General features: G+C 50.3%; 1 protein-coding gene across 2 annotated transcripts; it reads right to left on the reverse strand.

Moving 5' to 3' along the window:
- Positions 1-5,311: 5,311 nt before the first annotated feature.
- On the reverse strand, positions 5,312-14,959 carry LOC119092654 (serine/threonine-protein kinase pakG). 2 transcript variants are annotated; one of them, XM_037215615.1, is made up of 4 exons: positions 14,892-14,959; positions 6,918-7,278; positions 6,456-6,662; positions 5,312-5,925 (listed from the first exon to the last, which is right to left on the reverse strand). In XM_037215615.1, exons 2-4 carry the CDS (start codon positions 7,220-7,222, stop codon positions 5,799-5,801), a joined length of 639 nt encoding a protein of 212 aa, XP_037071510.1. In that variant the 5' UTR covers positions 7,223-7,278; positions 14,892-14,959; the 3' UTR covers positions 5,312-5,798. The 2 variants fall into 2 exon arrangements, with proteins under 2 accessions (XP_037071510.1, XP_037071511.1); XM_037215616.1 differs by lacking the exon at positions 14,892-14,959 and adding an exon at positions 12,775-12,812.
- Between the last annotated feature and the right edge of the window lie 449 nt (positions 14,960-15,408).

A 15,408-nucleotide genomic window follows, 5' to 3' on the forward strand; every position in this document is an offset into this window, starting at 1 on the left:
AACACTCGCTTTAAAATCCCTCGACAGCGTCGATCAGGGTACCCTCGTGAACTGCCGGGATCGGTAAGCGAGTTCATGTCCTTTGGTCTCAGGGCTGCTTCGACTCCAGCGGTGATTTTACGCCTTCGGTCAGCGTATTAAGACAAAGAAAGTGCATGGTTATCCAGCGAATGGTACTTAAGTTCTGTGCAAACCACCTTTTCAGGGCCTTGAACAGTACTGATGGGACAGAGATGAGCCGAAATTACTGATATCAGATCGCTCGCCTTACTTGCGAAAAGGCGCAGGCCGCACGAACTTGCGAGCCTTGCGAAGCACGCGGGTGGTGGTAAAGTTGATGATACGCTGAGGACCGATCATAGCAAAATACCTTTTACAGCTCGGAGCGAAAAACCATCGATACCAGCTGTTTTGGGGAACTTCATACGTCCAGTGGTCTTGGATAGCTCCGGGGACAGCAGGGCGCAGCATGAGGACTGACGAGCAGCCACGAGGAGGACTCCGCCCGAGCGTGCCCCAGCTAACGGGGCGGCCGACCTCAGTTTGCAATTCGTGACCAAACACACACAAAATGTCCGTTGAAGAGGTTGAAAGGCTGGAAGTTGGCAATGGGAGAGTTCGGCTCAGGTCTAGATCAGGTCAGGTCTGGATAAGGCCAGGTCTAAAACGGGTGCGTTTTAGATCAGGTCAGGTCTAGACTCCGTCAAGTCGTCGTGACTGTTTGATGCGAGAGCGTAGGCTGGCTGCGTGAGGCCCAGGCCATTCAGAATCCGCTTTGAGCCTTGCGCTCCTGCGCTCTTCCGCCTGCGCCAGCTTATGTTGAAATAAATGCGCAATCAGTTTATTCCTCTTCCAAATATTTGCACCGCACATGATCAGCACAAACCGAGGGTCTTTTTCGCAGCCGCACGTCTCTGCTGAAACAACTCCAATAGTTTAGAGAGCTCAGCTTAATCTCACGAGTCTAAACATACAGTCACCTAAAAATCATCTGGTCAGACCACCGCAGGCTTTTCGCCACAAAACAACAAAACACGGACTGCACTCATCACAACATTCGTCCCAAACGCGCTGTCCCAGCGACGCTGGGACAGCGCCGAAGCGTTATGAAGAGCATCGCCAACGGCGGTCATCGCGCCGCCCCGACATCCTGTGGCGACGCTCTCGTGCGGTCACGACTGGAGGTCGAAGAGAGGGCATCCCGTGGGGACGCTCTCGTGCGGTCACGACACAAGGTCGAAGAGAGGACATCCTGGAAATCTTCGGGGGCAGTCACCAACATCCGCTCCCGGCCCGTTCCAGCGGGCCAGCACCCTGCCAACAGCCAAGACTTCACTTCAGGTCCAACACTTCACTTAAGCCGGTGGAATGGGGGAGGGAAACACTATGGCTGCAAGTGAAAACAAAAGAGTCATAAAAGTAGGTGGCATAATAGCATATAACGTAAGGAAGGCTCTTTTGATTTAGTACATGTGGCATTGTTACCTCCGTCGGCTGACTCATTTACCGATGGCTGGTACCGTCCGTTCGCAGATACATTTTTACACAAATATAACAGCCCAATCGTAACCACCCTTTGCGAGATATTGTGAAAGCAAACCCCACCCAGGTTACATGCAATCAAGAGCCAGGATGGCAATACCGAATGAAAAGTTTGAATGGAGTCAGTAACACACCTGTCTCCACGTAAGCATCAAGCAAAGCTGAATTAGAAGAATGTGCCGGAGTACGGCTGCAGCGACACATAGATTGAGAGCGTCGTTGAAACAACTCGCGTAGACCAATCTCGTACCGGCGCAAAATACCAGTCAAACGAAAAACGAAGATCAAAAGACCAATCAAACGACAAATGCGGATTAAAACGAAATACGCGCCTACCTGGTGAGCGCGATCTGCAGAGAAGAAGGTAGCTGGCTGGCCATCTCGCAGGCCGTCCGCACCAGACACTCGGGTAGGCGGTGAACATGTCGACCAGCCACTGCGACATTTGGCTGCTGGCTGTTTGCGCCGGGCTCGTGCAACCGCACGGCGCCGCCTCCTGCAGGTAGCTGGTGATGTTGAGGGGGTCCCGAGAGCCACCAAAGCTGTCCAGTTGTCTTCCGATGATGCCCCCTCCGCCGCCACCACCACCGCCACCGCCGCCGGCAGCGGCATTGTTATTATTGTTGTTGTTATTATTATTATTATTGTTATTATTGTTGTTATTGTTATTGTTATTGTTGTTATTGATGTTGTTGATGACGTTGATGACGGTGTTGAAGCAGATGAGAAGGAAACTGAGGAAGCCGAAGGTGGAGAAGCTGCTGCCCTTCGACGGACAGCCGGAAGAGCCGTGCTCGCCGGATGAGGAGCGAGCGAAGCCCGTGTGCGCCCCAGGGTCCAGCACTGCCCTGACTCCGGCTGACGAGGCCGAGCTCAGCAGCAAGGCCGGCACCAGCAGCACAAGAGTGCGGCCGACCGCTCCGCGTGACGCCATGGTGCCGACTCGGGCGGCGGCAGCGGCGGCGGCGGCGACGGCGGACCGTTACCGGCGGGCCGGCGCTCGCTCCGTTACCCTGCTGCTTAACGGCGTCCGCGGAGGGTTCAAAGATACAGGTGTCTTCTGAAGAGGCGGTAGATGCTATGCGAATGATTCGTTCGCCGGGACTGGTCGCGATCAATAGCGCGCTGGTCCGTTGGTGCAGAACAGCTCTAGCCTACTAGTCCGGCTGCTGCGGAATCCGTCTCCGCCAGTGCCGGCTGGTGAGACCTACTGGCTTATGGCTCTTGGCATCAGAGAAGATCTTGGATGTTTGTATATGTGTGGCGACCAGCCGAGCAGGACTTTCAAGTCAGCCATCGATTGTTTATGCTGTTACCAAGCGTCCTCGTCGTGGTAAGATGTGCAATATGGACAGAAACTTCTGAAACTTCTGTATGCTTGCCAGTGATCTGAACGCATTTGTGAAAAATTGTACTAGAGAGTTATTAGACTTTGTTGATCAAATTGCAAAGTCTGACCACCAGCAACTTCTAGCTATGATGTTAGTGGATTAGCCTGCATTTATCACATCATTGGAGCTCCGTCTATTATGTTATAGTGAACATGATGCGTCATATAGTGATACGGTCGTACTTACGTGTGTAGATCTTATATATATATATATTATATATATATATATATTATATATTAATATCTATATTATATATGTATATATATATCTATATAATATAATATATACACACATATATATATATATATATATTATATATGTTATATATATATATAGATATATATATATATATTTCTTATATATATGCATATATATATACCATATCTATATATATATAATATATATATATATATATATATATTATATCTACCTATATATATATATATATATATCTATATATATATATATACTACTATATATACTATATATATATATGTATATACTATATAACCATATATATGTATTATATATATATATATTAATATATTATATATATATATATAGATATCTATTATATTATACATATATACATATATGTATATATATACACATATATATATATATATATATATATATATATATACATATATTTACAAAGGCATGACAATCTTTAGCAGCTTATCCGTAGTCCTTTCTTACGTTCGGATAACAAATCTAGTTTAGTTGAGTAAGTTGTAGGTTGCCTAGTGTACAATCTAAGATTATTCATAACGATGCAAATTGTTTTATTGAAACGCACTCAAACTAGATGTTTATGCTTTTGGTAATCGCAGTTGGTATGTTAACTCTTCCATATGTTGTCACACTGTGATGAGGATCAATTATGTTTTGAGATATAAGCAACTATGTCTAAAAGAAAAATTCTTCCTCAGGTAGCGAATACACACACGCACACACACACACACATATACATACATATATATGCACATATATATACATATATATATATATATATATATATATATATATATATATATATGTATTTATGTGTGTGTGTGTGCGTGTATCTATTCGTTACCTGAGGAAGAATTTTTCTTTTAGACATAGTTGCTTATATATCAAAACATAATTGATCCTCATCACAGTGTGACAACATATGGAAGAGCTAACATACCAATTGCGATTACCAAAAGCATAAACGTCTAGTTTGAGTGCGTTTCAATAAACAATTTACATTGTTATGAATAATCTTGGATTGTACACTAGGCAACCTACAACTTACTCAACTAAACTAGATTTGTTATCCGAACGTTAGAAAGGACTACGGATAAGCTGCTAAAGATTGTCATGCCTTTGTGTATATATATATATATATATATATATATATATATATATATATATATATATTTATATATGCATGCGCGTGTTAACACACATCCGCGTGGCCAGTTGAATGCCCATCTCCCGGGCGGGAGGGTCAATTTGAACACCCCTAACTGAATCACCCCTAAAAATCTGATCTAAAAAAACTAAGGAAGCTAGAGACATCAAATTTACAGGATGCATTGTCTCGTATGTGAACTCACTTGTCCCAAGATCTAAGGCTCCTAAGCAATAATCTTTGTGTTAAATAAGATCAAACAGGGTCAAACTCCGGGCTGGTGTTTAAAGTGTCCCCGGATCTCCTCGTGCAACCGCTTTGGACCTACCTACCTTCCCTGAGCAAAAGGTCACTGGTGCTCATTTTAGGTCAGTGACCTACCCTGAAATTTAAGAGGTCCATGAACGATGTCTTTTGCGGGTCCCTGTTTTAAAACTAGAAATAGGTAGAAATAGGCACCAATCTACCTAATATAGCAAGCTTTTCCATTAAAAAAGCGAGCTGGTCTGGTCTTGGTATAGCCTTCATACCTGACCCAAGGTTAATGGAATTTATCGTAGTCATAGATCATACTGTTTAATTGTCTTAAAAACAATCTCGACGATGTATGGCTTCGTCTAGCACTCAGTTGGCGCATCAGATCGGACAATGCCCCGGAAAATGACTTGGCTTGCCAGCCATCGACTAAATGGGATTGATCTGGGTCGATCTGGGATTCATCTGTCACTTTGCTCCACTTCAGATGGGTAAACGATCCTGACATATCATTTATTAACTATTGCGCAACTTGTTTTCAAAATAATGCAACACGGTCTTATCGGAACACCGACATGGCCCGGACATCATCGTGCATCAGCTTCACCGGGCACTTAAATAACTTCCTGCACGCATTTCCCAGGGGCGATATACAACTAAAATAATGCCCACCGTTGTATGGCTCCAGCAACTCAGCAAAACATTGCATCGTCTGAAACAGCAACTATGTCCCGTCTGCATACTCGCTATCTGTCCATTCGCCGCCGCCAGAGAGACGAACAACGGCAATCACGCAGATTGCATCAATTATGCGACAGCCCGGTATGCATTGACAGTAGCCCGGTACAATATTCAGATGCAAAACAGCAGCGACACGAGGGACAACGGCTGAGGAACTTTTGGGAGAAGCTGGGGACGAGCACCACAGCTGAGCTGTGCGGCTGAACGCCTCACACATCCACTGATCGACGAGTACAACGTGAACGTGTGGTTCGCGGAGTTCTGCCGGTACAGGTCCGTGTTGCCAGGGATTCACCGATACGCAACCAGACGTAGCCCTGCTGGGTGTTATTGCTGTTTCTTGCCATCAGTGCCACCTCACGGTCTGCCTCCTTACAAACATTCTCGAGAACTCCCGGGTGACCCGATGTTCCACGACTGCAGCGTGCGGGAGGGCGCGTCCTAGCTCGTGTCGGCGTCGGCGTGCCCGCCTGCCGAGCTTGTCGCCGTCACAGAAGCCGACACTGGAGCGGGTAGCAGTTGTGCCGCTGGCGGCCGAAGCGCGCCGCCTCGGTGACATCCGACAGCGACAGCTGCGGCTGGAACGCCTCGGCTAACAGGAAGCTGGACGCCGAACTAGAACGAGCACAATGCAGCATACAGGTCTCCCCGAGCCCTCCGAACAGTTGTCCCCGCAGCAGGGAAACACGAAGGTGTACTGTTCAGTCAGACTCGCTATGAACGGCACGGTGTTTGCTCGGGGGTAATGACGGCGGACGTGTTCGTCTGAGCTACGCCGTGATTATTTGTCGACAATCAGAGATGCGGCACGATTGATAGGTACCGCTGAAGATCGGCTTCAGTTAGTGTCTAGGATTGGTATCAGTTCGCTGTGATTCCCCATGCCTGGATGTCAGCGTTTGAAGCCGACTGGAGAGAGCATTGAAAAATATTCATTCTTACCAGGGATCTCCACAAAGCACGAAAGCAAAAGTCGAAAAAATCAAAGTCGAAAACATACCGAAATACAATTTCGGACGCACTCCGCGTAAACTAGAATTCGAAGTCTGCCATCTACGAGCATGAACAAACACACCACACACGGAACTTTTCCAATGGAACGGACCAGCAGTGAGGTGATATGAGGCCTTCACACACAGCCCTACCTTAGGAAAGTGGTCACCAGATAGGTGAGGCCCGAGTGGTGGTCGCTCATCCGATGCGTTTCACAGACGAGCCTGGTGATGCACGTCGGGTGGTGCCGCGCGATGGCCTTGCTCCACCTCCAGATCGCCTCCAGCCGCGAGGACATCACCTCGTCTAGCCAGCTCCAGCCCGACATCTTGCCCATCACCATGTTGTTGTTCATATTCCTAAAGATCATTTCGTGTTATTATGAAACCCTGAGGCGGAAAAATCACAACCAGTCTCCACCTCAGTCGAATCCTATTATGCTGACTATTATGCTGACAGGAAGTTAACGTTTACAATCAAACGATGGCGTGCATGGTTGGCCTCAGCTGTACAGTACACTTTGAGACATACCAAAGCAACACGTATTTGAGGAACAGTCACGGTAGAAGACGGTTGGGCTGACACCGGCTCTTTCCGTGTAGTATTAAACTCACATGCTATTTACGTCGACACTGTTGAGGTTGTTGTCATTGTTGTTGTTGTTGTTATCATTGTTATTGTTGTTATTATTGTTGTTGTTGATCATTGAGACGATATTGATGACGGTGTCCAGCAGTGCCATGATGAAGCCGAGGAAGGCCAGGTTGCTGTTGGCATCCCGGCCCTGCCGCGGCGGCGGCCGCCGGCTGTCGACCAGGCTCGGGTCGAAGCTCAGTCCGGAACGGGACGGCGGGAACGGCTCAGCGCCCGCCAGCAGACCCAGCGCCAGCACCGCCGCCGCCAGCCGGTAGAGCCGCATCGCGCCAGGTGACGGTCGTGGCCCACGTCACGTCACGACCAGCCGCTCGCCGAGCGCTGAAACCGACGGCCGATCTCAATCACGCGGGCTCAATCAAAGCCCGGGCTCCGGCTCGACACGGGCAGACCGTACTTCAGGACGGCCGAAATAGGCTCGTGCGGTCGGGAGGCCGCTAGCGCCCGCGGAAAGGTCACCGATCCAGTGGTCGCGAGTAATTCTGTCCACTTTGTGGGCTAAGTCGGGGATCGGTCGGTACAATCTCCGGGGACGGCATCAGCTTCCTCGGTCATCAAGGTGCGTTCACAGAGACGGACTTACGTTCTGGGACGACATTCTCGCTAGCAAATGTCTGCTACAGTTATTTGGCAGCATGGCATTGCATGTACTCTGGTCAAAAGCCGCCTGCACTTGTTGAAACCTATGCAGGTATGGACGTAGGTAAACCCGGTAACCGGACTCGAGAAATCAGGGGTACTGGAAGTCCTCCCATATTATGGAGGGCAGGCGTTAAATATTCTTAATTTTTCTGTCAACGCCCATAGAAAATGTATCAAATTTCCAAGACTTGAAGAGCTCAGTTTCTCTGCCCTCCCTCCTCCTCCCCACTGCCTCACTGGTTCCCGCGACACTGCATAGAACACGCGGTATTAGGCACTGTTACGTCGGGCAGAAGATTGTTGTTTCAACGGCCGTTCACATCCCGACTGCCGAGTCAGAAATCGAGCCTCGCAGCATCATACTCGCACTGTGGCGGCATAAGCCACACAAAATAAAATTTCCACATCACTTAACACACGCCTGGGTGGCCGGCTGGATACCCTTCAATCAGGTGGGGGAGATGGGGGGGGGGGGGGGCAACTCGAGAACGAAGTAAGCTGGAGATACCAAATTCACAGGGTGTGTTAACCTGCACGTAAACTCACTTAGGTCAAAGTTTGAAGTTCCTGGGCTATGAACTTCCTGTCAAATAATGTCAAACAAGGTCAAATTCCAGGTTGGTATCTACTGCCACCAGGACCTAGATAACCGTTTCTAAGCAAAAGTTTACATGCTCACTTAAGGTCAGTGACCCTGTTTGACCTTTTGAAGGTCATGGTGACCAAAATCATACAAGACTGCTCTGAGTTTTGCATTGGAATAAGCGACAAAGATTACGCTAGACGGTATGTCTCTAAAAACAAAATGTTGATCTGGGTCATTTTAGGTCAATGGCCTATTCTGCCCTCTAAGAAATCCATGGAAGATGTAGAATGCGGTTCTTGTTATCAATAAATTCGAAATGAACACCAGAAACCATCCCCTACAGTAGGCCCCAGGGTAATAAAACAGGTTGGTTTTGACCTTAGCCTGATCTTCATACCTGACCTTAGGTCAATGTTATTTGCTCATTCAACTGTTGTGCTGCCTAAGAAAGCATCTCAGAGATGTATGGCTTCGTATAATACCCCGCTGTTGCATCATATGGAACGATTCCCTAGAAGTTGACTTGCTGAAACCATGGCCTAAATTTGACCTGCCATAGGTCAGCGACCTTATAAGGTAGATCTGAACTTTTAAAGCAAACGATCCGCTATTCAATTGTCTACAGCTATGATAAATGTGGCGCGGCCACGCCGCGCCGTTCGGAAACCATTCTGGGGGGGGGGGGGGGGTTGGAAGCCTTCTGGGGTGGGGAGGGGGGGGGGCAGTTTGACCCCCACCTGAGCGCGTGTTAATGTCCGCGCCTGCTGTCGTATGGGGCAATCCTGTGGTGACGTACGGATCCTACATGCCTTTTGAGGTTTATCACTTCATCGCTCACATCTCACCACAAAATTCATCAGCAGTCGGTATATGTCTCCTTCTGAGGACATTTGTTGCAACGATACACATCAGTTTTTGACCATGATAAACTGCTAAAAACAGCCCGTCTGGCATTTCCTTGTCTTTGGGACATAAGAAATTGTGATGCGCCTGGTTGTATCTGTGAGCCGATGTGAGCACCAACCCACGAACAGCGGGGCTGAATCGCTCCGCCTGAGTCATGCCAGGACCAGTCTTAAATGATCGTGGGTGGTACTCGTTCAGTGACTGCTCCACTCTTCGATGGGTTACAATCGCGGGAAAACTTCCTTTGCTTTAGACCTCTGAAACCGAAACCGTCGCCTTTTTAATCGGTACTTTAATGTAAAGTTTTAGGCTGTCATCTCCCTTACACATATCTGAGTGAGCTGTCAGAGAGCAGCTCGCGTTATCCTGTCGTGTCCGCAGCAAGTCAGCGTTAAAATAGCACTGTCAGTGGAGAGTGAGATGTTTTTGCCACTCCTTCGCAATGTGGGAAGTATCACTACGAAGCAAACAAACAAGAATTCGAGGCCTTACAACACTCAGCACCCATACATATTCTCTTGAGGCATTTCGGTCATGGGGTCAGCTGCTTTCCATTCCCTTCAACCGCCCCTAACGAGTTCATCTTCTCACTGCTAAGCTGTGACATGCAATCTAAAATATAATTGTTTGCGGTTGCCCCAGTGTCGCCCTGCTCCTTCTTTAAGTATAAAATGCAATTGAACGTAAAACATTGAGGAGCCCTGTGTTCGTGTTCCCCGGCCATTACGCCTGTGCTGGCATATAGTTCCGTCGGACGGCTGCCTGCATATCTATGGCAGCCATCTGAGTCTGCAGGGAGGAAGATCAGGATCCTTCATCGCGAACTCGAATACGATTGTGATATGGCATGAAATGGGGTGTGAAATGGGCACAGGCCAAATTTGCTTGCCCCTGTCTTAGGTGGCAAGAACTCCGACGCGAAGAATGAACACGGGTCCTGACATCGCCGTTTGAACCTGTACAGCTCGGTGCAGTACGCCGCGCCGCTGCGGTGTACTGCAGCAGCTTGTGCTGCACATAACCAACGACGTTGCTATGTGAATTTGTCACCGTGGTTGAAGGTAGACCCCCCCCCCATTCTAAATTCCCTCGGTTCTTTTGTTATCCATTGTTCGGCTCGTTGCCGTGCTGGCATGATATAGCACACGCGGATTTCGAGATTATACTATTCATATAGTGGTTTGGTGCCAACTGCTTGCCATTGATGACGTTCATGGCAAACGTTGCCTGATTTATAATCGTTCGGGGGAAGAGAGCTCGGGATAAAGCTATGCATTGATATATCGTAATGATCACCTTAATGATGACCAAAGGAGTGTTATACAGTTAACACCGAAGTCTCCATCCAATGATCAATAGATAGCATTATTCATTCAGCAAAATCTTATCCTAAGTTCAGAAAGATAACTGGCATGAACTAGCTATGGCATGCTAGCTAGCTAAATGACATGAACTACATGAGCTGGCATGAACTAGCTCCCCAAACTGTTTTGTAACTGTCTGCGCAGGGTGGCCCGACCCGGCCGACGGCGGCATTCTAGGCGACCGTTAACATGCTGAGGCGACGGTGGCTGTTGTTACCGCACACCATACATCCTGAGGAGCTACAGGTCCTGCGGTTATACTGTTGCTAATAATGTCAGCGCCACCAAAACAAATCTCACGCTGGGATCTTTAGGATATGGGGTCGCGCCGGCCCTGCACGCATGTTTATTCCTATAGCTACATATATGTCTGTGAATATAGACAAAGGCGTGAGACAAAACAAAAGGGGTAACACATGAGTTGATTAAAGACAAAATCGATGAGGTGGATCATGCGCTGACTTGGCTGTTTTCCAGAAAACTTTGTCGTTTGACATTTTGACGAATAACGACGTTCGAATGAAGTACATACAAATATGAAGCATCATTATCGTTTCCTGTTTACCGTTGTTAGGTTCTGTCTAGTCCAAGCCCCTCCATAGAGCTGCGAGGAAGTCAGACAGTACGATATCGTTACATCGGTAAACCTCTCAGCCAGGTCCATATATTTACGAAGTCCACGCCATTGGCCAGCACATCTCAGCCACCATCATTTCACTGATCTCCGTGGGCTACCTCAGCCCATTCAAAAGTCGAGACCTTCATCCCTCATCCACTGGGCGCAATAGCCGCGGAGGCAAAGGACTGCGCCCAGTCGTCGAGCGCGGACGCCTTTTCGGCCGCGCGCGCCCGCTTGGTCTGGGCATCACGTTATCTTCATTCATCACCGGCCCGGCGGGGCCGGGGCACGCGGCGAGGGGCGGCGTCGCGCTCCGTCACACAATGGTGGCGGTGGGGGGCAGCTCCCGCCGCCACTCGCGGCGGCGGCGTGACATTGATCAAAGGCAGGACGCCGTCACCGCGCGGCGAGCGCTTCTCCCACGCCAGGCGCGGCATGCGGCGTTCTCGACGCTCGTCGATACCGACGCTTACTGGGCGGCTGGCGGCCATTTGGCGGTCATGATGCCGTGGAGTTCACCCCAGAGAGGGAGCAGAAGGCACGGTTGCGAGTGAAGAATGGAGCGACGGTTTGCGTGCTTGCAGGCGAGCGATAGCGGCAGCGCCATGGAGGCACTAATGCAGTGATGCATCGTCGACACTGAAAGACGCATCGTCGGTCGACGATGGTGCACGCCCAGGATTGATTTTTCGCGGTAGAGCCTTGAAACCCTTCGATATTTTCGGATATTTTAACAAACAAAACTTCTTAACAAACACATAATTTTGAAGCTTTTGCCACGTTAGTGATTATGTCTGGCTACAATAGTTTGCTGTTTTGTTCAGCCGACCTTTGTCGAAATTGTCGAAATGTTTCAATATTTGACAGGACCAATATAATGGTTTCCAATTTGTATATGCTGTCATTATCTACCGGAATTACATGTGTCATCGAACACAGTGGAGCATCATCATGGAGAAAAGAAAGAGCATGTGATAAAACAACAGCTAATTATGTAGGAATAGCGAGAGCAGCCGGGCGCAGCTTTCTACCATTTAAACTCAAGAGCATTCTGGTCTGTCCTATCCTTGGTGGATGTGATGACATGCAGCATGCGTATGTACACGGGTGCTTTTCAGCTAACCTTGCGACTTGTTGGCACCTTGTCCCGGTAAATGAATGACGAATATCTCATTCGTTTGAACGTATTATGTGCACGACTTTGTAATTTCGTATTGGCTCCTGTAATTATGCAGACTGCGGGACCACTTGCTTGTTGGAATGATTTAAAATAGGCCCTAGCCTGACACCATTCACCAAACTCTTTACGAAACTCGGCTCGCCTTGAAAGCTTATTTCGGCGGGCGATCTCGCGTGCGCTTAATTTATCCCCTTAATCCTTCGCGGCTTCGCTGCATGTGGTCCGTAAGGCCATAAAACACACAGACTGGATCCATCAAGCCCTCTCCTATCAAAATTACTTCGCCGGGGTCGTTGAAAACGTTTTCGTCATGGAAGCATGTTTGAGCCTGATATTTGGCCGGCCCGCAACTGGCTTGAATGTGCATGGCACGTTCAGACCTGACCAGATGATATCATGGATATGCCCATAGCACTCGCTCCAAGCACGACAGATACCACGTTTCTCTTTAGAATCATTCCCTAATTTCCTATCAAGTATTGCGGGAGTTCGTACAGTTAAATGCGTCCCACATGCGTACCTGTGAGCACGGGAACTGGGACGCTGGAATAGCAGTTCCTGCCAAGCCGTCACCCACCGCCAGCCGCCGCCACTCGCCTCCGCCTGAAGAACAGACGCCGACCCAGCTCCCCCGGGTCTTTTCTAGCCACGGGCGCCGAGGTCGGTCACCGCCGCGTCGCCCGTCCCCGCCACCACGGCCAGCCACAGTCCCTCAAAAAACGCCGGGGGCGGCGACGGCCGACCCACGGTTCCCACGGCTGTGCCAGTCGCTTCCGGACGGCGTGGGTCCGAGACGGCCTGTTGACGCCGCCGCCAGCCTCCGGAAGCACAGCCGGGCCGGCGGCCGGCGCACGCGGCTGAGCCGGCGTCGCTATTTGTGCCGGCCCGGCCCGGTGACAGTTCTAGATGGTGTTTGTGGGGCGGGGGGGGGGGGGGGGGGGGGGCGGGTGCGCGGCGCCGCTCGGGCGACAGCCTCGGGGCTCGGCGCCGATACCGAGGTCTGACTCCCACACCACCGGCCGGCCCTGACATATTGTCGTGTTTACGCCTCGCCGGCTCCAGAGCTTCACACCAACGCCATTCACGGCTCGTCGAGCTCCAGCACATCGAGTGGGCATCACCGCGTTAGACGGGCCGTTACTAGCCTGGATCACCACGCTCGATGGGCCGTTACCAGCCTGGATCACCACACTCGATGGGCCGTTACCAGCCTGGATCACCACACTCGATGGGCCGTTACCAAGCTGGATCACCACACTCGATGGTCCGTTACCAGCCTGGATCACCACACTCGATGGGCCGTTACCAGCCTGGATCACCACACTCGATGGGCCGTTACCAAGCTGGATCACCACACTCGATGGGCCGTTACCAGCCTGGATCACCACACTCGATGGGCCGTTACCAAGCTGGATCACCACACTCGATGGGCCGTTACCAGCCTGGATCACCACACTCGATGGGCCGTTACCAGTCTGGATCAACGCGCTCGACGGGCCGCTACCAGTCTGATTTACCGCGCTCGATGGGTGTTACCAGCCTGGATCACCACACTCGACGGGCCGGTACCATCCTGGATTATTACGCTCGATGGGCCGTTATCAGCCCGGCGGGCGCAGCCTCTGTGATGTTCGGCGGAGCCTAGCTTCGGCTCCCAACTAGCCCTGCTGGGAGGCGAGACTAGGCGCGGCAGTGCACTTGCGCCAATGTTGTAGATAGCAGGCTACGTACAACGCAGTTGGGGCCACAGACCCAAGTTTCGCCACTTTGACGGGCAAGCTTAATGATTGTCGATGTGAAGAAAACATCTCCTATGCACTAGGCAGGGGAAAGACTGGCGAGGGACATGCTCCAGGGAGACGAAAAGCTTCACCTCTGTTCACTCGCCTGTTTTAGACTCCTCGTAAACAAACTTCACTATGTTACCCACATATTCTAACGACTCCCTTTCTATGCAGAGTGTATATTGTGTCCTTATCAAAATTTCCTTTTATTGAATCGCGGAGTGAATTTTCCATGGGAAAATTCGCCTTGCATAGTCATAAGGAAGTCTCAATATTGAACAATGGATTAAATTAGTACAAAATTGACTCAAGTGATCATGGCAGCTTATTGCTAAAAAGTGCAAAAAGAGTGTCGCTCCTTTCCAAATGATAAATCAAACATTTATTTCTAAAAATCGGGTGCGTTTCGCGCTGTTATTCACAGATATCAATAGCAGTAAAGGTACCTTGGACATACTATCACAACAGATATAGAGCAATACCGTCATACGGACAGCAGCAACGGGAAGGGGCATGACAGTGCTAGACAGTGCTAAAGAGCATGGCACGCACGCCTTGACGGCTGGCTGTCCGGCAGCGGCGCGACACCACTGCCAGCGGCTACATCATTTCCCATCATCCTTGCTTTCCAGTGCGCTACGTCAGCTGTGTTATGGGTAAGTTTACCCACTGATGCCGGCTGAACCGACAGCGGGGTAACATGGACGAGATCAAAAGGCATAGCAACTGTCGCACTTGACCAAACTTAGCTCGTAATCATCACTGATACACTTCAGCTCAGGTCGCATTTGCTGGTCATTCAGCACGTTCCGCCCCCCCCCCCCCGCCCTGGGGGTATTCAATTACAGCTCACCTTGCGAGAGACCGGCCAAACTTCTCCTCCGCCAAGCACTTGTGTGCAGCTGACCCCGGGTGGCGGCAGCCGGCGGCCGCGGCAGCGCCTCGCCGCTACACCACCGGGGTACCGTTACCTGCAACCCTCGCCCAGGCCGGCTCAGGTACCGGCGCAGGGGCGCTTCGGCAGCGGCGGCGCCACGGGCGCCAGAGGGCGGGCGCCAGCGGACAGTGGCATGCCGGGGTGGGCCGCGCGGCGGCACAGGCGCCGAGAGCAGGAGACGAACGCGGCGACAGCGGACGCGTCGCGAGGAGCTGCCGTGCAGGTCAGTGCAGGGATGGAGACGGAGTGTGGGCGGGTGACGACGCCGTCGGCGTCTCGGGTATTCACAACGTGTGGGGGCTGAGAGCTGTATTGCCTGTCAAAGCTGACGGACGTCGCAAACTCTGCTGGTGGCGTGGGCGCACGACTACGAGATGTCGATTCGGGTCTGAGGATTACCAGATCTGTCAAGCAGAGACGCTTCGCTTCACGT

This window comes from Pollicipes pollicipes, unplaced genomic scaffold, assembly GCF_011947565.3.
Source record: "Pollicipes pollicipes isolate AB1234 unplaced genomic scaffold, Ppol_2.1 Scaffold_3447;HRSCAF=4054_pilon_pilon_pilon, whole genome shotgun sequence".
Lineage (NCBI taxonomy): Eukaryota > Metazoa > Arthropoda > Thecostraca > Pollicipedomorpha > Pollicipedidae > Pollicipes > Pollicipes pollicipes.

What these genes read in the sequence shown, in the direction of transcription:
- LOC119092654 (XM_037215615.1), bottom strand. Translation starts at nt 7,222, where the DNA reads ATGCGGCTCTACCGGCTGGCGGCGGCGGTGCTGGCGCTGGGTCTGCTG. An exon ending in AGTGTCGACGTAAATAGCAT is followed by an intron (nt 6,663 to 6,917) that starts GTGAGTTTAATA and finishes AATGATCTTTAG; the next exon opens with GAATATGAACAACAACATGG. An exon ending in CTGGTGACCACTTTCCTAAG is followed by an intron (nt 5,926 to 6,455) that starts GTAGGGCTGTGT and finishes TGCTCGTTCTAG; the next exon opens with TTCGGCGTCCAGCTTCCTGT.